This window comes from Coenobita brevimanus, chromosome 104, assembly GCF_032717465.1.
Source record: "Coenobita brevimanus isolate Jiangsu-jjx chromosome 104, ASM3271746v2, whole genome shotgun sequence".
In the NCBI taxonomy this organism is placed as follows: Eukaryota; Metazoa; Arthropoda; class Malacostraca; order Decapoda; family Coenobitidae; genus Coenobita; species Coenobita brevimanus.
In genome coordinates, this window is record NC_137057.1 from 45,537,207 (window position 1) to 45,560,381 (window position 23,175).

At 43.1% G+C, this 23,175-nt stretch overlaps 1 protein-coding gene and 1 non-coding gene across 2 annotated transcripts in view; one reads left to right on the top strand and one right to left on the bottom strand.

The window, feature by feature from the left end:
* The window catches only part of l(3)87Df (cytochrome c oxidase assembly factor COX20 lethal (3) 87Df), a 71,100-nt gene extending 48,492 nt beyond the window's left edge, over nucleotides 1-22,608 (top strand). Inside the window, exons 3-4 of the mRNA XM_080285056.1 lie at nucleotides 4,432-4,604; nucleotides 22,273-22,608. Of these exons, the coding sequence (XP_080141182.1) occupies nucleotides 4,432-4,604; nucleotides 22,273-22,402 (303 nt within the window). The 3' untranslated portion in view covers nucleotides 22,403-22,608. The remainder of the gene's footprint in view (nucleotides 1-4,431; nucleotides 4,605-22,272) is intronic.
* Nucleotides 3,505-3,623, bottom strand: LOC145416172 (5S ribosomal RNA). The gene has a single exon (XR_013900217.1). It is a non-coding gene; the product is annotated as a 5S ribosomal RNA (ribosomal RNA).
* Nucleotides 22,609-23,175: the final 567 nt, after the last annotated feature.

Below are 23,175 nucleotides of genomic sequence, written 5' to 3' on the forward strand. Positions count from 1 at the left end.
GTATCATCTATCAGTACTGCCAATGTCCAACACCAGTCAGCACTCCTAATCTCATCTGTACTCCCATCCATTGTTGACAATTTAGCCATTTCTCCCCTTTCTTGACTCCCCTCCCTACCTCCCCTCCATTACGCTATCCTCTCGCCTGCCCGACTGTGCTATAGTAAGTAAATCTTCCCTGGAATTTTTCACTGATTTCATCCATTGAAATAAGGCCTATGCCCTATTTTTATACCAAATAATATATACAAGAAAGAAATAAGGTAAGTGAGAGTGCCATACATCTAGAATTGGCTAATTATCACCTGACAACACCTCACGTGCACTGGTTCGCTAATTTTCGCTGTTTATTTCCCCTTGAAATTTGCCGTATAATCTATTTTCGTAATAAAGATGTATATAAGAAAGGAAGGGAGAAGCCTAAGTGATATTTACATTCACCTGGAACTACCTAATTTATTATGTATTGTCTTGGTTTCCTGCCAATCATTTCATTGCTATATATTAGCAGGTCTCACAAGGCTGAAGTTGGCAGTATTGCACTCACCCTAGCCAGGCGGCAGGAGGCCACCGCTATCAGTTCACTGTCGTCTTTCAAGGTGAAAGTATGTCGGATTCGCTCCTGCTAACTTCCACTGCTTTTTAGCCCCATGCAAAGGGCCCTGTGACCTTTACCCCCTACTAAACCTCGTGCGGAAAGAGGTAAATGGCTGACAATTGATAAAAGAGTGACTACGATCTTTCTATTGACTAAAACAGTGCAAGTGGAATTGTAAATAATGTGTAAATAATGTGTAAACAGCAAGTGAAAGTAATGAATGTAAATATAAGTGAACAGTGGAAAATAGTTTTATAAGTTACTTCAAGTGACAGTGCATAACACAGTGTAAATAAAATAAAAATGTAAATAATGTAAATAAAATAGAGAACGTAAATAGAAATGTAAATGAGTAGTATTATAAGAATACGAGTATATACCCTAGGAGTAATGAAAGTGAAAGTTTCACTCTAGCATGTATGAATACTATGAGTTATGAGAGTGAAGGTGAAAGTGACATTCACTCTCAGTGCTAGTATACAGGATGAGAAAGTGAATGCTATGTATTTTACTGAAAGAAATTGAATCCCTACAGTGACAATAAACTACTGTTACTGAAGAAAACTTATGGATAAAGACTGTAGATATATATAAGTGTTATATAGTAATAGAAATATAAACTGTGAGTGTTTTTATGAAAGACTGACGAAGAGAGTGTATGTAAGTGAGGTGGAGGGGGGAAGAGGGAGGGGGAGGCCGAGGATGAGATGGAGGGATGGGGTGGAGAGGTTTATGAGAGAGGGGGGTGTGAGTTGGAAGCAGGGCAGTGAAATGGCGGGGGACAGGGCAACTTGGAGGCAATTTATTTGTGGCCACCCCAAACGGGATTGAGGCGTCTGGCAATAGATAGATAGATAGGTAGTATTTATGAATAATAAATGACACCACCAGTGGCAAATGATCGGAAATGGGATGGTTGTAAGCCCTGGTAAGTTTCATTGCTTTCACAGTGGGTTTTTTTTTTTGGAGTATGGATTCCAAACTATTTGAGAATCATAGAGTAGTGTTTCTAGTGATAATATCAGGCTGTGGTAATCACATTACGAGTTGTCGGGAAGTGTAAAGTGGAGACTTCATTACCCAACTTCAGAGGTCTCCACAAGTCCTACGGTACTCGACGAAGGCTCAGCAAACACCCCAGGAGAAAGCTGAAGGTATGTGCCATAAGCATATGTGATTTTAATATTCTAGGACTAATAACTGATTTTTGACAAATATTTTTAGAGAGTCTGTCAGAGCGTGAATATGCCTGCGGGAGCCGCAAGTCAAAGCAAAACAAGCCCACGGTTTAAGGGTTAATCTTACGTTGTCTAATACATATCCCAGTACTAACCGCGTATAATTGTGAGCGCATTCGGCGATTTGTTTGTGGCTACCCCAAACGGGATTGAGGCATCTGGCAATAGAAAGATAGATAGAGTTCGGCGAGAAAGTGTTCGGGGCGAGGTTACTGTATAAAGTGCTTGAAAAGTTATTCCCTGTTGTCTGATGCCAGGTGTTTGCTTGTTAGTTTAACACTGGCATTTCAGAGAAGTTAAAGGCAGTACAATTGTAGAGTAGACCATAGCAGATGATGTGCACTCGACCTTTCCAACATGGCGGCCAAGCTGACACATGTTTTGCCTTCCTGTGCGGTAGTCATGTTTATATATCTCTGGTTTTCCTCTCCATTTCTTCTTGACAGCCATCCCAGTGCTGATGCATAATAGGCTTCATTAATGGTCTGACACTTTTGCACACAGTCAGTCATAAGAACTCCCTCAGTGTCCCAAAACATTGATGCCATCACCTTGCTGACAGATGCCACTTGCCTAAATTTTGGGGGAACTGTAGAACTGTGTGTTTCCATTGCTTGCTTTGATTCAGGTTCAGTGTGGTGAACCCACGTGTCATCCTGGGTCACAAATTTCCGGAAGAATTGGCTGGATCAGTCTGGAAATGAGCCAAAGGTGTCCTTGAATTTTCCAGTCTGGTCACCTTCTGGTCTGGTGTCAACATTCTGAGCACCCATCTTGCAGACAGCTTGCTCATACCCAAGATATCAGTCAGAACAGTGTGCACTGAGCCAACACTGATGCCCATGGTGTCAGCCATCTGTATCTGTTGCACAGACAAACGCCTGTCATTCAAGACCATGTGGTGGATGGCCTCTGCTTGATCGTCCATGGTCGATGATTTAGGTTGTCTTCAGTGCTCTCCCTGCCCTGCTTGAAATCAGCAGCCCACTTCTTAATGGTGGAATATTATGGAGAGTCATAACCACATGTGTTGACCATGCCTTCATTGATTTCCTTGGGGATCATACCCCTTTGTTGCAGATACTTGATCACAGCATGGACATCTTTCTTGTTCATATTTGGGTTTTGCTCTAACCTACAAAATTTCAACGAGGCTTACCTGTAAACAAATAAAGACAAAGGTTTGAGTTTCTGTGTTTAGTCATATAAGACTTTATAGTATACAGTCATATCTAAAAGTTGTGGTTTGGGGCGAGGCCAAGAATTTTTTGAAGGACCCACATACATGGGTTACAGTGATACATAACTCCCACCAGCATCATCAGACAGTGGATGTGGATGTAGTGTTAATCTTTCAACCTGGGTACATATCTTTGTGACAAAACGAGGACATTGGAAGGCTTGAATGATGAGTGAATTGATATATGGCCTATTTTACTCAGTACAGTACTCGGTTGATAGTTTCCCATCATTTGTGTTCTCCTCTTCCTGTGTCTGGGTCCAGATCACCTCTTATTTACAGGGACATACAGTACTTTGGATGATGATTCATTCATTCATTCATTGCCAGACGCCATATATCCCAAACGGGGTGGCCAAGGGCTTAGAGTTAATTGTTTTACAGGGAGGGGCACTAATCCTCCACCAACCCCACTTGACACGTAGGGATGCCAACAGCATCTGGTGTTCCCAGGCGGTCACCCATCCAAGTACTAACCAGACCCAACGTTGCTTAATTTTGCTGATCGGACGGGAAGCGGTGTACTCAACGTGGTATGGCCGTTGGCTATGATGTATCTAAATAAAAAACACAAGCTGTTTATGTGTCTGTCTCCCTGGGTGTTTGTTCGTTTCTTTCACGAGAATGGTAATAGATATGTACCTAGCTGTTTTTGCATTAGGTTGGGGTAAGTCCAGTGAGTGTCAGAAAAATACCCCTCAAAAATTTTGCCGATCACACATGGTACGACGCCGTGATTTTGTCAGAAATCACAACACATGAAAAATATGTGAAAATCATTTCTTTGATATTTTGGTCAGAATTGGCCATTATGGACTCAGTATTGGTATGGAAACAAAAATAATGGTATTTGTAAATATTTTGTGACAGAAAGGCTATTATTTACCATAGTCCTGCTAATTTTTGCAGGCAAGCACTATTATTATGTAATGTGCTATATGTTTGTAGTATGCCTATTTAATTGGATATCAGGGTCATATTTGTGAACATTCCATCAGTTCTGCCTCACAACTACAGAATGTCTTTCACTTTCTGCCTTGGCCCACCATATCAAAGTCATCCATGGATAAGGAAAAATACCAAACCTGTGTCAGTTAAGGAATGTTAGCCACCAGAGAGGAGTGAAAAATATAGATGTTGGAAAATCTGATGAACTCATATCCCTAGCCGTACAACTGTTATTCATTACCAAAGTATAATAACCACTAGAGAACAGTGAGAAGTAGAAATGATTGAAAATTTGAAGAACTTATATATTTTACTGAATTTCTATTTAGGTCCAGTAGCTGCCAGGGAACAGTGAGAAGTAGAGATGATGGAATATGTGGTCATATCTCTGTACTTCCACCTTTCAGGCCCAAAATGTACAGAAGAAGTTGTCTGAGATACCGTGCTTCCGTGAGACGTTCCTGTACAGCATCAGCTCTGGTCTGGGTGCAGGGTTGGCCTACTTCCTGGCAACCTCAAACATCCGCCGCTCTTGTAACTACGGCATAGCAACATATGCCACCATCACTGTTGGATATTGGTCAGTGCTTTACTTTATTATCTATCGTTATACTCCTGTCACTCGAACTTGGTTTAAAATTACCTTCTCCCCATCCTCAGTACTGAGTTTAACAATAGTTTAATACTAGATTGTGATGGTAGTCACGAAAAAGCACTATGGAAAGGATGTCGAGGCACAGTATTGTCTTCATCTGCCACTGAGGTTTGTGAAATGTGTTACAAAAGAACAAGTATCTAGGCCAGGGTAAGGTGAAAGAACTTTAATCCACATTCAGCTTCCTTATGTAAAATGATGTATTTACTCATTTTATTGGTGCTGGAGAGGGATGGCTTCACATGGTGGCTCTGATGTGGCTGGGTGGTGGAGCTTCCTGGTTAGACATGACCGATTCTCTCTCCATCTCCCTAAAGGAGGATGGTGGACTGCTAAAAAGGTCAGCCTCATCCTGCACTCCACTGGGTTCACATTCATATGAGCCTGTAGCTACAACTACTACTACTGAAGCCACTGCTTATTCTTGCAACCTGTAGATATCATTAACAGTATTCAACTTAGGAAGGATCTGTAGTCATGAAGGGAATAAGTAAGGTTATAGCTAACATATCCATTTCAGGTTCCCACTACTGTGAATAAAATCATCTGGTAATGGTAAGAATAAACTGTACTCTGTCTATCCTACTTTGGCCCAGATTTTTGTCCTTTTGTAGGTTATTTCACATACTGTACCTCAGTGGCAGAATAAGACAGTACTTCTGCTCTGATCCTTTCCATAGCACTTCTTCATGACCAGCGTCATACTACCGGTACTGTGTAAGTCTGATGTTGCAGTGCACCATTTGAGATGAAGAAATGGCAGTTTTAAGCCAAATTAGATTAAAAATGAGTGTAATAAAGAAATCAGTGGAGTAAACAGGTGCATGTCTTGAGTCCAGGTGATATCTGTCAAACGTATTGTATTTGTAACTGGACATTGTTAAATACCTGTCTATAACCAGATGCCCCAATCCCAGAAGGGGTGGCTACAAACAGGTTACCTCTCTGTCATCCCATCCTCTGTCATCAGGCTGCTCTATCTCCATCTCATACACCTCCTCATCTCTCTTCACCCCATCCCTCCTTCTCATCTCATTCCAACCCATTCTTCCATCTTATCCTTGGTCTCCACCTCCATTTCACTCACATACACTTTCCAACTCTTACTCTCCTTCTGTCATATATCTCTCCACCCTATACCTCCATCTCATCCATGTTCTCTCCCTTCCCCTTCCCCCTCCACTTTATTCACATGCACTTTTCTAGTTAGTCTCTCATTCTGCCCTAAGGAATTCTCGTATATTAAGTGTGTTCACTAGGGCTGTATCTGTCTCAACCAGTTTGAAAAATCTCTGAGTAAAATGGTCTTATGATAGTTGTAGTAGTAGTTGTAGCCCAAGGTTCATCTGAAATATGAACCCAGTGGACTGCAGGCTGAAGCTTTCCTACTCCTGCAGTCCATCATCTGTGATGATGTTCCTCTCAAGCACCAGGTCAGATGGCAGCAAGAATTAATGTGGATGTCACCCGGAATCAAGGAGTCAAAGTTGTTCCACTTAAATTTGTTTTATTATTGGTCTCTTTAATCGGTGCCAGAGAGGGATGCCTTTGTGTGGTAACATTGATATAACCAGACAGCTTCATTATCCCTTATTCCCCTCCCTATTCTCTTAAATCGAGGATAGTGGACTACATGAGAAGGGAATGTTCAGCCTGCAGTCCAATGGGTTGACATTTCAGATGAACCTGGAGCTACTGTTGCTGCTGTTTCCAGACTAATTTATTCAGCTTAGACTTTTTCAGAATGCAGAGGTTAAATGTAGCTTTCATTAATATACACATTCCCCTTCAGTACAAAATATATTTCCTTAGTTGCATATACGGTATTTGCCTGGAAGTAGCAGGAATAAAGTAAAAAAAAAATTGTCATCAAATTGAACTGGGCCGTTGATGCTATATCGCCTATTCTTCACTTGCTCATAATTCACCATGAATGGGGAGGTGGTGCCCAAATCAATAGAAAGGTGGCCTACAGTACCAGTTGACCCAGGTTCAAAATCCAACTGGGGCAGGGAACAGTTTAAAGATTTGAATTTCATTAAAGCGGACCATTGATCTACCAAAAGACCCGCCAGTGTGTTGTAAAACTACCCCCGCTAATACCAGTACACCAGCCATGTATGAGACAGTCCTAGCGTGTATTTAAGTTGGACGGCGGATATTAGGGCTTAAGTGGTGACATGGAGGTGTATGGTATGTAGGAGGACTACTAGGTCTTGGAAATGGGCTGTGAAGCCTGTGCCCGGGGTTGGTCACAAAAAAATTGTTTTGAAGTCGAATGAAAAATATCTCTTACTTTTAACCTCTAAGGCTGCATCCCCATCAAATGCTTGACAGTGTGGGTGGAAGTTCTGCATCAGTGTAACCAATAGATGTTGTCACCTGCACGGCCCATGTCCAGTGGGAACACTTGTTTGGAATACAGCAATGCAAAACTCCTGCCACACTGCCCATGCAAGCAAGAATTTGGTATGGAAGCAGCTTTAGCTGTGAACCAGAAGCATGTTTCATTTTTAAGTTGTTTCACTTAGAGTTTTGCTTTTACATATAGGTAGTAGTTGAGAAGTTACCATCGACCATGGGAGGCATTGCATTGGAAGTGAAATATGGCGACAAACAAGGTAACTAGCAACACAGTCATTACTCTTGGGCAGGAAGCATTTATCCACAAATACAATACATGAATAAGACTCCAAGCTGAGACACTTACAAGGTTACAAATCTTATCACATATTTCAGATTCTTTTTTCCCAACAGTTTCCAGTAACTATTGAGAAATAACTAGCTGGTTTTGGCATGTGGTTTGGCTTTCTGTTGATAGAAATCATTGGCTGTACCATGACCAGCCTCAGTATGGGGATGCATTATAGAGGGAACACAGCATCATTTGGTTGATTTGACTTATTAAAAGTGGGAAAAGACATCACTGAATTGCAGGCAGAGTATCACTTAGATGTCAAGTAATTCTTCTGTGATCAGCTCTCATCATTTGTCATCTTAGTGGGTTGACTTTGTTTGGCAGGTGTATATGAGATAAATCAGTGAAGGAAAATCTGTCTAACTATCTATCTATATCCAGACACCATAGTCCCGTAAGGGGTCGCCGTTTATCTTTGATTTAGTGGTTTTACGGGGAGGGACACTAACCCTCAGCCAACATGCTCACGTGGGGAACATGTGTAGGTTGCTTATATACCATTAGGCTTGTCACTCAATGTAAAGCCACCCAAAAAGGAGAGAAGAGTTTTTAAAAAGTGACAGGAAAGATGGTAGAAATAGGAAGAGAGGAGGGCAGACACAGAAAAAAATGATAAAGGTGAAGGAAGATGTAGGCAGCACTACTTCAGGTGAGTGGATTACCACCACCTACCACATATAAAGGAAAATACGCTCCCAAAATGTACAAATCTTTAGGCCTGTGAGTTGACGACAGAATTCCGGGAACTTGTATGTTGTGCTGGTCATAGTCCTCCCTCTTTTGTGTTTTCTCTTTCCTTGTTTTCTGGACCCTGCCTCACCCCATCATGGGTGAAAAAAAGTAATGATGATGATGATGCAGTGCTGTAGTTGACAAGGGTTGATGAATGATAGTGCTTATTTAACACCTTCAGACTGGGGGATCTCTCCTAAGCTGAATAAAAATAATGATTGTGGTAATGGTAGCAGTAGTAGAAGTAGTAGTAGTAGTACAGGTAGTAGTAGTAGTAGTAGTAGCAGTCCTAGGTTCATCTAAAATGTGAACCCAGTGCACTGTAGAATGAAGCTGCCCTTCTTCTTAGCCCACCATCCTCGTTTGGAGGTATAGAGTGGGAGGTGATGGTATTCAAAATATATAAGAGCTGTCCCTGGACTGAAGAGGTTCATTTTGTTTAATTTGTAAAGGCTCCAACATGCATACCTGTGTCGGCCCTGGTCACTTAATGGTGGCTGTCCATGCTGCTCAATCTCTGGCAGCCTCCCTGTTCAGTCCCATCCCTTTGATGTCACACTTATTCATCCCAGGTCTTTGTTGGGACGCCTCTCACAACCCCACCCCCAACGTTCACACTTCTCACTTTCTGCACGCAATTGTCATCCCCTAGCCTCTCCATATGCCCATCTTTCATTCCGTGAAAATCTTCCACAGGAGTATCCTCTTATTTTTAACAATATCCTACTTAGTCCTACTTCATCTTTAAAAGTACTTGGGGTTTCATTGTCTCGCAATTTATCATGGAAAAATCGTGTTGCCTCTCTTGTAAAATCTGCTTCTAAGAGATTAGGTGTGTTAAGCCAACTCCACGCCTTCTTTACCTGTGCTCAGTTGTTGACTTTACATATAGGTTTTATTCGCCCCTGTGTAGAGTATAACTCTCATGTGTGGGGAGGCTCCCCACATACAGCTTTTCTCAACAAGGTGGAGTCTTCTGTTTTTCTTTCCTTCATTCTCTCCTCTTCTTTCTGCCTACAGGTGACTTTACACTCCTTCTTCAGTCTTTCTTTCCTTAATTCTTTCTTCTTCCTTTTGTCTATGGGTGACTCTACGCTGAGTGACAAGCCAAATGGTTTCCTGTACACCAGGAACCATTTACTATGCTGGGTGGATAAGCAGATTATGTGACCCGGAGTTAGTAATTAAAGTGCTCCAGTCAGATTGAGCAGGTGCAGGTTTATATCCAAGGGGTGGTTGGGGTTTATTGCTCATGTAATGCCACTCAGGGATGAGTGAGGCTGACCACTCTCATCTTGTCAGGACTAACTTGCCTAGCCCCGGGCTTCTACGCTCCTTATGGGGCAATGTACGATTGGATGATGGATGGATGGATGAACTCTCCTCCACTTACTGGCTCCCATAAACCTCTATCTTTTCAACCGCACTGTTGCATCTTTATCTCTCTTCTATCGCTGCCTGATGGTCATTGCTTCGCAGAACTTTCTGATTGCGTCCCTGCAGCACCACGGTGGGCGCATTGCACCTGTCTAGCAACAAACTCTCATCCCATTTCTGTCCCACTTTCTAATGCAAGAGTTAACCTGTTGTGGAACCATCTTTGACTGTCTGTATTTCCTGCTGCCTGTGACCTCCTGTCTTTCAAATGCAGTGTGTCTAAACATCTCGAAATGAACTGATCTTGAATTTGGCACTCTGTTATCTTGGTTTTGTTTTTTCTTGGGGGGAACAATCTTGCAGGCTTCTGGCCCTTGGTTCTTTCTTTCTTGCATTAAAAAAAAGAAATAATCTCAGTCTACCCCACCCCATCACAACAATACACTCCAGCCCCATCCTTCCTCTCGACTCTTCCATTGTAAACCTGGCTCCCTCAGGCCTCGCATTCAAGGACACATCACACAGCCACTTAATCATTGTCATTTCTGTATGCTTGAGCCTACGATTATCCCCTTCCATTAATGGCCAGGTCTCACTACCATACAGCATTACACTCCTAACACATGCCACATACAAAAAGAGCCCTGAGCATGGAGGGAGAGCCCTCACTGTGTCAGGAGAGGCAACAGCTCCTTGAACTTCTTCCAGCCACTCCTCACTCTAGCCACAGAGCTAACTCCACCCCCACCTCCAGCACATATCTCCTTAGTAACAAAACTCTTCCAAACACTCAGGAAACTCACTAGCAAGATTAATTCTTTCACATCTAACAGTTTCTACATGCTCTCCCTGACTTGCCATACACACAAAATCAACATTATCTTGCAGTCTACCTTTAATACCACTACATCTGTTATGTACCAAGATATGACAAATACAAGTACTGCATAAGATGAAAATACGTTCCATGCCTTTGTGGCAAAATGCACATGACCACTCTCTCTCTTGTTTGACAGTACCTCCACCAGCCCTAGATACCCATCCTGTCCAGCAATATATTTTTTATCTTGTTATTTTTATTCTTTTTTAAAGGTATTCTTGCTACTTTGAGCCAGTTTTATGGATATGGTGTTGTCAATCATTTTCAGTCTAACATATTTGTTTATTGTTGGTACTACTGGGAGGTTTGGGGGAAACTTAGGAAAAGTTATCTAAATTCTGTCATCTTTACTTGGTTTAGATTTTTGTCCTTTTGTGACTCATTTCACAGTAAGGCCGCAAAATAGGATGGTACTATGGCCGTACATCCTTTCCATAGCAGTATTTTGTGACTAGCAGCATATTGTAGTTTTCATCTCTACAGCTCAGAATTCAAGACTGCAAGATGTCAAGTTTAGGCAAAGTTAGAGTAAAGATAACAGTCCAGATTGTCAGGGTTAATCTCAAGTGGCAGAGTGCTTGCTAATCTTTTATCAGTCTGTGGAGTGTTGCTCAGAAATCCTGCTATCAAACAGATTTGTCACTTATCATGTGGCAAATATTTTGAAGTACTTAATTGGTGCTAAGTGGGTGGGAAGGGTCTTTTATGATGTAGGTAATGTTTTTAATATTTATATCCTTATTGTCATCATTATCATCGTTGCCATTGCCCTCCTCCTGTTCCTCTTCCTCTTATTATTTTCGCCAAGGAGGTTAAGTTTTACCCTGCATTGGTTTGTCTGTTTTTCTGTTAGCAGGATTACTCAAAAAGTTATGAACAGAGTTTGATGAAATTTTGTGGAAGGGTGGGCCATGGGCCAAGGAAGAAATTGTTAAATTTTAGACATAGTATCCTGCACAGTATCTCCAAAAATTCTCAATGAATTTCAATGAAATTTTGTGGAAAGGTGCGCCATGGACCAATAAAGAATTGATTAAATTTGGGGATGGATCCAGATCCGGGCCGTATATCCACAGATCTGGATCCGGGATTACTAAAAAAAGTTATGAATGGATTTTGATGAAATTTTATGGAAGGATGGGGCATGGGCCATGGAAGACAGGATTAAATTTTGGGATGGATCCGGAGTAAACCCGCACAATATATTCAAATGTTCTCAATGAATTTCAATGAAATTTTGTGGAAAGGTGGGCCATGGACCAAGAAACAGTTGCTTAAATTTGGGGGCGGATCTGGATCCGGAGTATCCACGCAATGTCTCCAAAAGTTGTCCATGAATTTCCATTACATATTGTGGAAAGGTGCTCCATGGATTAAGAAACAATTTATTAAATTTTGGGACTGATCCAGATCTGGATCCTATATCCTTGGATCCAGATCCAAATCCATTTTAATGGCAGTGACACTGGCAGAGGTATGCTCTCTCTGAGCGCTTTCTGGTTATTATTATCATTTTTATTATTATTATTATTATAATTATTATTAATTATTATTATTATTATTATTATTACTTGCTGGGGTACCCGGCATTGCCAGGCCAAAAAGATGAACACTCTAATCCTATTTGTTCTACTTCAGTCTTTCTTTCTACTCCAGAAAGACCATGTATATACCTCTTATGCATTTGAAGAGGGATTATAACAGCTCCAGGAACTTCCTATTTTAGCTTTTGCAGACTAATGTGCAGTATTTGCACGCACTTGTTTACAATTACCAGTGACCTCAAATGACCTCTGACCTTTGACATCAATTGCCCTCAGAGGTCAGCCTCACATAGCCTATGTTAGAACTGGAGGTCACTTGAAGCTCCATGCCAAAATTTGGGCTACAGGGGTATCCGGCATTGCCCAGACCAAAAAGGCGAACACTAGCATTGACCACAAATGGCCCAGATCTGAACTTTGACCTGCCTATAACCATCCTTGGGTCACCCTGATGCAAAATATATATGGGTCTGGGGGTCTCTTGCCCTTGATGAAGGCATGATTGAAGGACAAGGAAACAAACAATGCAGCTCTTTTAGAGAGAGAGAGAGAGATAGTAGTTAGATAGATAGATGGATAGATTATTATTATTATTATTATTATTATTATTATTGGTCCATATGAACTCAACACTGAGTGACAAGCCAAATGGTTTCCTGTCCCTAGGAAACAATTTACTACGCTGGGTGGTAACCATATAACCGGGGTTTCTGGCAGGGTTAAGTGTCCCCCAGATTCCCCTATCCAAATTCACTTAATCATGGTAGTCGTTTCAGAGAGCCTCAGAGGTCCCAAAATCTGCTCAGGGCCCCAACCAAATGGGCAGACTCGCATGGCCACGTGGAATGTTAGAGATGTGAATGAGGAGAGCAAGAGGGTGGAAGTGGTGAATGTGTTCAAGAGTGCGAGATATGCTGTGATGGCATTGTGTGAAACGAAGATGAAAGGGTCCAAAGTGGAGGAGTGGGAGGGTGTGAAATGTGTAAGATTGGGAATGAATGGGAGAGGATGATGTAAGGAAGGAGTTGCTTTGTTGATGAATGAGGTGTGGCAGAGTGGAATGAAATGGGAGAAATGGAGTTCCCCCGAGCTAAGCCCTGTATTGGACTATATAGCCCTGCTAGGGTTACAGGAGCGAGCTACCACTCCCGGCACGGCAGCCTGGGCGAGGCTCGAACTCGCAATCCCCCGATTACGAGTCCGGCGCGCTTCCACTGTGCTACCGCGCCCCCAGAGTGGAATGAGAAACTACAAATGTGTCAGCTTGAGGTGTATGTATGTCAAGTTCAAGTCTGAGAAGGTGAAAGTGGCAGTGATTGTAGTGTTTGCACCGTGTGAGGACAGGAGTGAGAGAGAGAAAGACAGGTTTTGGGATGAGCTGGGTGAAGTAGAGGAAGAAATGCCCAGGAGCTTATTATAAAGTGATCGTGATGGGGGACATGAATGGAAGAGTAGGCACTGGTCCTGAGGATGACATAATGGGTTGCTATGGAGTACCAGGAGAAAATGATAATGGGCATCGACTAAAGGATGTGTGTCAGGAGAGGAGGTTGTGCATTTGTAATTCGTATTTCAAACACAAAGATGCACATAGATATACGTGGTATAGAGGAAACGGGGATCGTGTTGAAAGAAGCCTGATTGATTACATGCTCGTAGAGAGGTCGATGATGGGAATGGTTGCTGATACGAGGGCTGTGAGAGGATGATGTGGAGGTCTGTCAGATCATATGATTGCGGTATGCAAGATTAAGCTGAGAGGAGTGAGGTGGATCAAGAGAGAGAGGAGCAGTCAGGGAGAAAGACTGAAAGTTGAGAAGCTGAGGATCAAAGAAATGGCAGATGAATACAGGACCAAAGTAGAGGACGAGTTAGAATTACTGAATTGGAATGAACTGGATCTGGACAGCCTGTGGAATGCATATAGGGATTGCTTAGTTAGGAATGCTAAAGTGGTGTGTGGTGTGGCAAGAGTATCAACAAAAAAGAAGGGTACGGCATGGTGGGATGAGGAGGTTGAGAGAGTGGTGGAGGAAAAGAGGAAAATGTGGCTAAAGTGGTTACAGGACAGGGGTTTAGTTGAAATAAGAACTGAGTATATCGAGAGCAAGATGCACGTAAAGAGACTAGTGAAGAGGAAAAAGGAGGAAAATGATGATCTAGGAAGAAAAATGAATGAGAGCTACTCTGAAAATATTAAGTTATTCTGGAAAGAGGTGCGGAAATGTAGAAGTGAAAGCGAAAAGAAATGTGATGGTGTGACGGATGCAGGTGGTAGGTTACTAACCCATGGAGATGAAGTAAGGACCAGATGGAAAGAATATTTTGAAAGCCTGATGAATGCGAAAAGAGGGAGCAAAGCGGCTGTAAACATGATTGGTTTTGGGGGTGTGCAGAGAAGGAATGTAGTGCCAGGAGACGTGACACTTGCACAGGTGAAGAGCGCTATGAAACAACTGAAAAATGGGAAAGCAGCTGGGGTTGATGAGGTGTATGCAGAGATGCTTAAGTGTAGTGGAGAGAGTGAAATGAAGTGCTTGTTGGAGATATGTAAGAAGGCATGGATGAGTGAAACTGTGCCTGCAGAGTGGAAAAAGGCTGTGATTGTACCCCTGTACAAAAATAAAGGTGAGTGAAGTGAGTGCAAGAATTATTGTGGCATAAGTTGAGTGTGGTAGGGAAGGTATATGGAAGAATTATTATAGAAAAAGTAAGAGATATCAGAAGTCCTAGTGAGTGATGAACAGGGTGGCTTTAGGAGTGGCATAGGATGTGTGGATCAAGTATTTGCAGTGAGACAGATAGCAGAGAAGGCTTATGAGAAGGACCATAAGGTGTTTATGGCACTCATGGATCTGGAAAAAGCATACAACAAAGTAGACAGAGAGGGATTGTGGAAAGTTTTACACATGTATGGTTTTCGTTTTTCGTTTTCGTTTTTAAAGGCTCCAACATGCTTGCATGTGTCGGCCTTGATCACCTAATGGCGGCTCTCCACGCTGCACGATCCATTGCAGCCTCCCTGTTCAGTCCCTTAACCCTAAGGTCACACTTAATGACCTCGTCCCATGTCTTTCTCGGTCTACCCCTCATAACCCCACCCCCAATATTAACACTTCTCACCTTCCTCACCCAATTATCATCCCCCATCCTCTCCACATGTCCAAACCACCTCAATCTACCTTTCCTCATCACAACACCAATACACTCCAGTCCCATCCTACCTCTCAACTCTTCCATTGTAAACCCAGCCCCTCCAGGCCTTGGATGCAGGGACACACTGCACATCCACCTAATCATTGTCATTTCTGTACATCTGAGCCGGCGAATATCTTCCTCCATCACTGCCCAGGTCTCACTGCCATACAGCATTACACTCCTAACACATGCTGCATACAAAGACCTCTTAGCACCTAGGGAGAGCCCTCTCAATGTCAGGAGAGGCAAGAGCTCCCTGAACTTCTTCCAACCACTTCTCACCATAGCCACAGAGCTAGCTCCAGCCCCACCTCCAGCACACAACATGTCTCCCAAATAACAAAACTCTTCCACACACTCAAGAGATTCACCAGCAAGTTCAATCCTTTCACGTTTGACGATCTCCACCTGCTCACCCCGGCACGCCGTACACATAAAATCAGCATTATCTCGCAGTCTACCTCTGATACCACTACATCTCTTATGCACCCATTTATCACACACACCGCACAAGATGGAATTACTTCCCACGCCCTTGTGGCAAACTGCACATGGCCACTCTCCCTCGTCTTTGACAGTACTGCCACCAACTCTAGATATCATCACTTTTGTTTTATCTGCATTTACCCTTAAACCCTTTTGCCCCATACCATCTCTCCACTTGCTAAACCTTTCCTCTGCCTCCCTTTCATTCTCTGCAATCAACACCAAATCATCAGCATACAACAACTCCCACGGGAGTCCATTTCTAAAGTCACGTGAAAGGGCTTCAAGTACCATGATAAACAACATGGGACTCAAGACTGACCTCTGATGCACACCAACATTCACGGAAAACTCATCACTCAAATCTCCATTCACTCTCACCTGGGTGTGAGCACCCACATACATAGCTATAACCACCCTAACCAGCCACTCCTCCAAGCCAAGCTTTCTCATTGCCCACTTCACCACCTCTCTAGGGACTCTGTCAAAGGCCTTTTCCAAATCAACAAAAACAAAATAAAGATCCCTTCTCCTACCAATATATTTTTCCTGAAGCTGTCGAACAATGAATATGGCATCAGTGGTCCCCCTGCCTGGCATAAACCCAAACTGCATCTCATCAATATTCACTCTTTCTCTAATCATACCTTCTAAAACTCTCTCCATTACCTTCATTATCTGATCTAAAAGCTTCATACCTCTATACTTTCCTCTTTCCAGGGCATCACCCTTCCCTTTATACACATTTACAGTTACACTCTTCAGCCAATCATCCGGGACAACACACTCATAAATAATCCTATTTATCAGGTCAGTGACTAAACTCACCCCTATATCGCCTGAGGCCTTCAACATTTCGGCAGCCAACCCAGACACACCTGCTGCCTTCCCCACCCTCATCCTGCGTATTGCCTCACTCACAGTAGCAGTATCAATCAAAGGCCAAGGGCCAGACACTGGATCTGCTGGCTCCAAACCTTCCCTGTCCCAGTCAAACTCCTCATTCAACAACCGGTTATAATGCTCTCTCCATGCATCTTTAATATCCTCACTGTTCACCACTACCCTTCCTTCATCATTCTTCATACACTGCTCACCTATAATATCCCAATTATCCCTCTTCACCTGACCTGCCACCCTAAATATATTTTTCCTTTCCCCATGATTTAGGTTATCAAGTAATGGATTTGGAGAAAGCATATGACAGGGTGGATAGACAAGGATTGTGGAAAGTGTTAAGAATATATGGAGTAGATGGGAAGTTGTTGAATGCTGTGAAGAGTATGTACGACGTTGCGAAGGCTGCAGTGCATGTGGATGGTGAACTAAGTGAATTTTTCTCTTTGAAGGTTGGGTTGAAACAGGGATGTGTCATGTCTTCATGGTTGTTCAATCTGTACATGGATGGGGTAATAAAAGAGGTACAAGGTAGGGTAGTGGATGTTGGAGTGGCCCTGGTGAGAGAGGATAGTGTTTGGAAACTCCCTGTACTGTTGTTTGCAGATGATACTGTGTTGTTGAGTGAAGACGAAGGGGAGCTGCAAGGCTTGGTGGATGAGTTTGGGAGAGTGTGTAACAAACGGAATCTAAAGGTGAATGTAGGGAAGAGTAAAGTGATGGTCTTTGAGAGAGGTGAAGTCAGTGAATGTACAGCAAGGTTGGATGGTGAGGAATTGGAAAATGTGAGTACGTTTAAGTACTTGGGTAGTGTGATGAGTAAGGATGGAGGTTTGGAGGGTGAAGTGCTTGAAAGGGTACAGCAGGGAAGAAAGGTTGCTGGTTCCTTGAAAGCAGTGATAAGAAACAGGGAAGTGAGCATGGAAGTGAAGAAGTTACTACATGACAGTATTGTGATACCAACTCTAACGTACGGAAGTGAAGCTTGGACATTGTTGGAAGGACACAAGTCAAGAGTGAGAGCAGTGGAAATGAGTTATTTAAGAGGAGCCTGTTGAGTCACATGGAGAGACAGGCTGACGAATGAGGATATAAAGGAGCGTTGTGGTGTTGATGTGGATGTGATAGGAAGCGTTATGAGGAACACACTGAGGTGGTTTGGCCATGTGGAGAGGATGGAGGGTGAAAGACTGACGAAGAGAGTGTATGTGAGTGAGGTGGAGGGGGAAAGAGGGAGGGGGAGGCTGAGGATGAGATGGACGGATGGGGTGGAGAGGTATATGAGAGAGGGGGGTGTGAGCTGGGAGCAGGGGAGTGAAATGGCGGGGTACAGGGCGACTTGGAGGCGATTTGTTTGTGGCCACCCCAAACGGGATTGAGGCGTCTGGCAATAGATAGATAGATAGATAGTAATAGTCTCTGTGACTCAGACTTTGCCCTGTATACCTCTCTTCTAGCCCTACGCTTGGCAGCCAAATATTCCTCTTTGCTTCCATTCCCCTTCTTCCATTCCCGGAAAAGCCTTCTTTTCTCCTTAATTGCAGCTTCTACACCCTCATCCCACCACCAGGTTACTTTATGTCTTGGTGGTCCTCTTGTCCAGATGCATGTTACATCAGTAACTCTCAAGAAATTGTTCTTGAGGGCTCTGTACTGTTCATTAACGCCTCTGTCTACAGCTCCCTGTTCAGCCACCACTCTCTTCAACTCGCTGTAGAAGGCATCCCTTACTACTTGGTTTTTCAGCTTCCATATTTTCCTCCTAGGTACATAAGTCCTCTTTTTCATCCCTTGTTCTTTAAGCACCATATCACAAATCAATAGTTTGTGCTGCTGCACACACTCCTCACTTCCTATAACTTTAACATCCCTCACTAACCTCCTATCGGCCCTCCTAACCAGAAAATAATCTATCTGACTGCTATTTCCCCCAGACTCTCACGTAATTAACCTACTGTCTCTTTTCCTAAAATATGTGTTGCACACAATCATGTCCGTTGCCTCCCCAAACTCGAGTATCCTTTCCCCTTCTGCATTCCTTAGACCATACGCACATCCCCCATGCACTCCTTCATAACCTTGTGCTGCTTCACCTACATGACCATTTAAGTCCCCTCCCAAAATAACTATCTCATCATCCCGCATACCACCCACTACACGTATTAAATCATCCCAAAATCTATCTTTCTCTGATTCATCCAATCCTGCCTGTGGAGCATATGCCGATATAATCGCAGCTATCTTTCATCCCAACAGAATTTTCACTGCCAATATCGTATTGCTTACTCTCAAAACATTCATAACATATTCCACCCATTTCTCCGCAACCATCACACCAACACCTCCATATCCGTCTGTCCCCCCCTGCCAAAACAACTTATAGCAACAGTCCTTCCCAACAATCTTTCTGGCTGATCCACCCCTGTACCGGACTTCCTGCAAACACGCCACATCCACCCACCTCCCACTGAATGCCTCAACGACTTTCCCTGCTCTTCCCCTCAAACTTCCCACATTCCATGAACCCACACTCATCCCCATGGGTGATTTACTGTCCTCAGGCTTGCTTTGAAACTTATTTTGTTTTGTCATCTTCAGTCTTAATAAATGGTGTAGATGGTAAGCTGCTAGGTGCTGTCAAGAGTTTTTATGATGGTAGCAGCGCATGCGTAAGGGTTAATGGGCATCTAAGTGAATGGTTCGCGATCGGTGTGGGCATGCAACAAGGTTGTGTGAGGTCCCCATGGTTGTTCAATATATATTTGGATGGGGTGATGAGAGAAGTAAAAACACAAGTAATGGAGAGAGGGATGGCGTTGGTAATTAATGATGATAGATGGAATATCTCAAATTTGTTGTATGCTGATGATGCAGTATTGCTTGCAAGTGCTGGACAAGAACTTGGTAGGCTAGTGCAGAGTTTTGTTGATGTTTGTGAGCGTCGTTCCTTGAGAGAAAATGTAGAGAAGAGTAAAGTGATCGTTATTGAGAGAGAAGGTGACTCCCAATGTGATGTCACTGTGAATGGAGAGAGACTGGAATTGGTGAGAGAGTTCAAATACTTGGGTACAGTGATAGAAAAGAGAGGAAAATGTGCAAAAGAAGATGAAAGTAGAGTGACACAAGGAAGAAAAGTAGCTGGTGCAATGAACGCCTTGATAAGAAACAGAGGCTTGAGTGTTGCAGCTGCATGAGGCATACATGTTGGAGTATTAGTTCCAGCTTTAACATATGAGTGTGAGACTATGGTGTGGCATGAAAATGAAAAGTCAAGAGTAAGAGCAGTGGAGATGGGACTGCTGAGGAATGTATGTGGAGTACAGAGGGTGGATAGGATACAAAATAATGTGATTCTTGAAAGGTGTGGAGTGAGGAAGTCAGTGGACATCAGAATCGAAGAGAGTGTCCTGAGATGGTATGGTCATGTGGAAAGAATGGATAACAATAGAGTGGTGAAAAAGGTATACCTGAGTGAATTTGAAGGAGGGAGGAGGTGAGGTAGGCCAAGGAGAAGGTGGAGAGATATGGTGGATGAGTGTTTGAGGAAGAGAGGTTTGGAAGTCGGTGAGGCTAGGGAACTGACAAGAGATCGAACTGGCTGGATTAATGTTGTGAGGAGAAGTGCATGATCAGGGATTTTGGCACCCCTTGTGAGCATGGCAACGTCCGGATTGACTCAGTTGGATACGTTTCTGTGAAGCTGCAGAATGTGGTGAATGTTTTTGACATATCCAGTAGATCCAGGATTCCGGGGGCTTGAATGATGAGTGAATGGAAGTGTGGCCTATTTGGATTGGGCAAGTTTGTGCTGTCTGGACATTGCCACTCCTCACCCTGCTCTTGGGTGGGAAAGGAGGTCCAGATGATGATGATGATGATGATGATGATTATTTGAGTGTAAAGTGGAGGGAATGTAAGAAAATGTTCTGGAAAGAGGTAAAGAGAGTTAGACAGGGTGCCAAAGAAGTTAGTTAGGGAGTGAAAGATGAAAATGGTAGATTTTGCTTGTGGAGAACGGAGGAAAAGTGAGTAGATGGAGAGAACACTTTAAGGAATTGTTGAACGTAGAGAATGAAAGTAATGCGATTATAAGTGGCTCAGGAATGGCTGGGAGAAGGATGGAGGTGAGATGGAAGTATGAAGAAAGTCAAAATGGGGAAAGCCCCAGGAATTGATGGAGTGTGTGGTGAAATGCTGCAGCATGGGGGAGAGGGAGTAGTAAAATGGATACGGAAGATGTGCAGATTGGCCTGGGAGGAAGGTAGAGTCCTGGGTGATTAGAAATCAGGTATAATTAATCAGAGGAAAGGGGGAAAAAAGAAGTGTGGCATTTGTCATCTTAGTGTAATTGGAAAAGTGTATGGTAGGATACTTATTGAAAGAGTCAGGGAAATAACAGAGGAATTAGTTGAAGAAGAACAGGGGGGTTTTAGGAAGGGAAGAGGTTGTGTAGATCAGATATTCATTCTCAGGTCTTTAGTGGAAAAGTTCCTAGAGAAGCGAAAGAAGTTGTATGCAGCCTTCATGGATTTGGAGAAAGCATATGACAGGGTGGATAGACAAGGATTGTGGAAAGTATTAAGAATATATGGAGTAAATGGGAAGTTGTTGAATGCTGTGAAGAGTATGTATGATGGTGCTAAGGCTGCAGTGTGTGTGGATGGTGAACTAAGTGAATTTTTCTTTTTGAAGGTTGGATTGAAACAGGGATGTGTCATGTCTCCATGGTTGTTCAATCTGTATATGGATGGGGTTATAAAAGAGATACAAGGTAGGGCAGTGGATGTTGGAATGTCCCTAATGAGAGAGGGCAGTGTTTAGAGGGAAGAGTAAAGTTATTGTCTTCGAGAGATATGAAGCCACTGAATGTACAGTGAGGCTGGATGAGGAAGAAATGGAAAATGTGAATGCATTTAAGTACTTGGGTAGTGTGATGGGTAAGGATGGAAATTTGGAGGATGAAGTGCTTGAAAAGGTGCAACAGGGAAGAAAGGTTGCTGGTTCTTTGAAAGCAGTGATAAGAAACAGGGAAGTGAGCATGGAAGTGAAAGAGTTACTACATGACAGTATTGTGATACCAACTCTAACGTATGGAAGTGAAGCTTGGACGTTGTTGGAAGGACACAAGAGTGAGAGCAGTGGAAATGAGTTATTTGAGAGGAGCCTGTGGAGTTACGTGGAGTGACAGACTGACAAATGAGGAAGTGAAGGAGCGTTGTGGTGTGGATGTGGATGTGATAGAAAGCATTAGGAGAAATACACTGAGGTGGTTTGGCCATATGGAGAGGATGGAGAGCAATAGAGTAATGAGGAGAGTGTATGCGAGTGAGGTGGAGGGGGGGAGAGGGAGGGGGAGGCCGAGGAAGAGATGGGGGGATGGAGTGGAGAAGTATATGAGAGAGGAGGGTGTGAGCTGGGAGCAGGGCAGTGAAATAGCATTGAACAGGATGACATGGAGGCGATTTGTTTGTGGTCGCCCCTTATAGGATTGAGGGATCTGGCAATAAATAGATGGATAGATAGATAGATTATTATTTCACCTTGCCATGAATATATTTAATTGAAGAGTTGCACACACTTCTTGTAAAGGGTCCACGTTGGGCAGAATCTGTTTTATGTTTTGCAAATAGGTTTCAGCATCTAGGTATAGCTTCTTCATATTATAACAACATTGATAGTAGTGATGATTTTGATAATGAGTGCAGTGGTGATGATGATTGGAGAGAGAGAGAGACCTTTCATTAGCCTCTATCCCCCATTCCCCACTTTGTTTACTTTCAGGTTGTACTGTCGATACAACTTTGCACAGCAGAAGTTCAACATGGGGCAGCTCCAGTCAGCCATGCAGAAGAAGGCACTGTACGAAGGCACTGAGAAGGAGAAAGAATTATTAGACTTAAAGAAAGTATAATGGTTAACAGCTTCATTACTGTGTTGTATATTTTAAATAGATATTTTAATTGATTCAGTTAGGTGACTTATTATTTGGTTTATTTGTGTTGCTGACTGGCCATTTTATTCAGCTTGGGAAGGAGCGTGGTACCTGGTGGTGTCATGGATTAAGCTGCACCAAATTATTATAACATTGATAGTAGTGATTATTTTGATAATGAGTGTAGTGGCGATGATGATTGGAGAGAGAGAGAGAGAGGGCTGGTTGGGGTTTATCACTCTCATAATGCCACTTAAGGGTGACTGAGGCAGGTCACCCTCACCTTAAATGTCAGGAGTGAGTAGCCCAGCCCCAGGCCCCCACAGCTGATGGGACAGAAGAAATGGATGATGAATGAATGGAAGAACTTCTCCTCTGTTGCTCCTGAATACTTTCCCCTTTATGGAACTGTTTATTGTTGCCTGCAGGGAGATCAGGGGTGGTCCATTATGCTGTGTAATTAGCCCCATTGCCTTTATATGTTCTTTAGATGCCTGGTGGTCTGGGTTAAGGCACTGCAACTGTATGTGGCCCATAAGGGTTCATATGAGTGGTAGCTGGAGTTTATTGCACACACAATGCCACTCAGGGGTTAGGAACTGGTCACTTGCCTAATATCCCTGGACCAAGAAGCCTAACCCTGGGTCCTTATGTTCCTGATGGGGCAATACTAGATTGGGCAGATAGAAGGGTGGATGGTTCGTTGGAAGGATAGGTGGATGGATGGATGGATGGATGGAAGGACCTGTAGT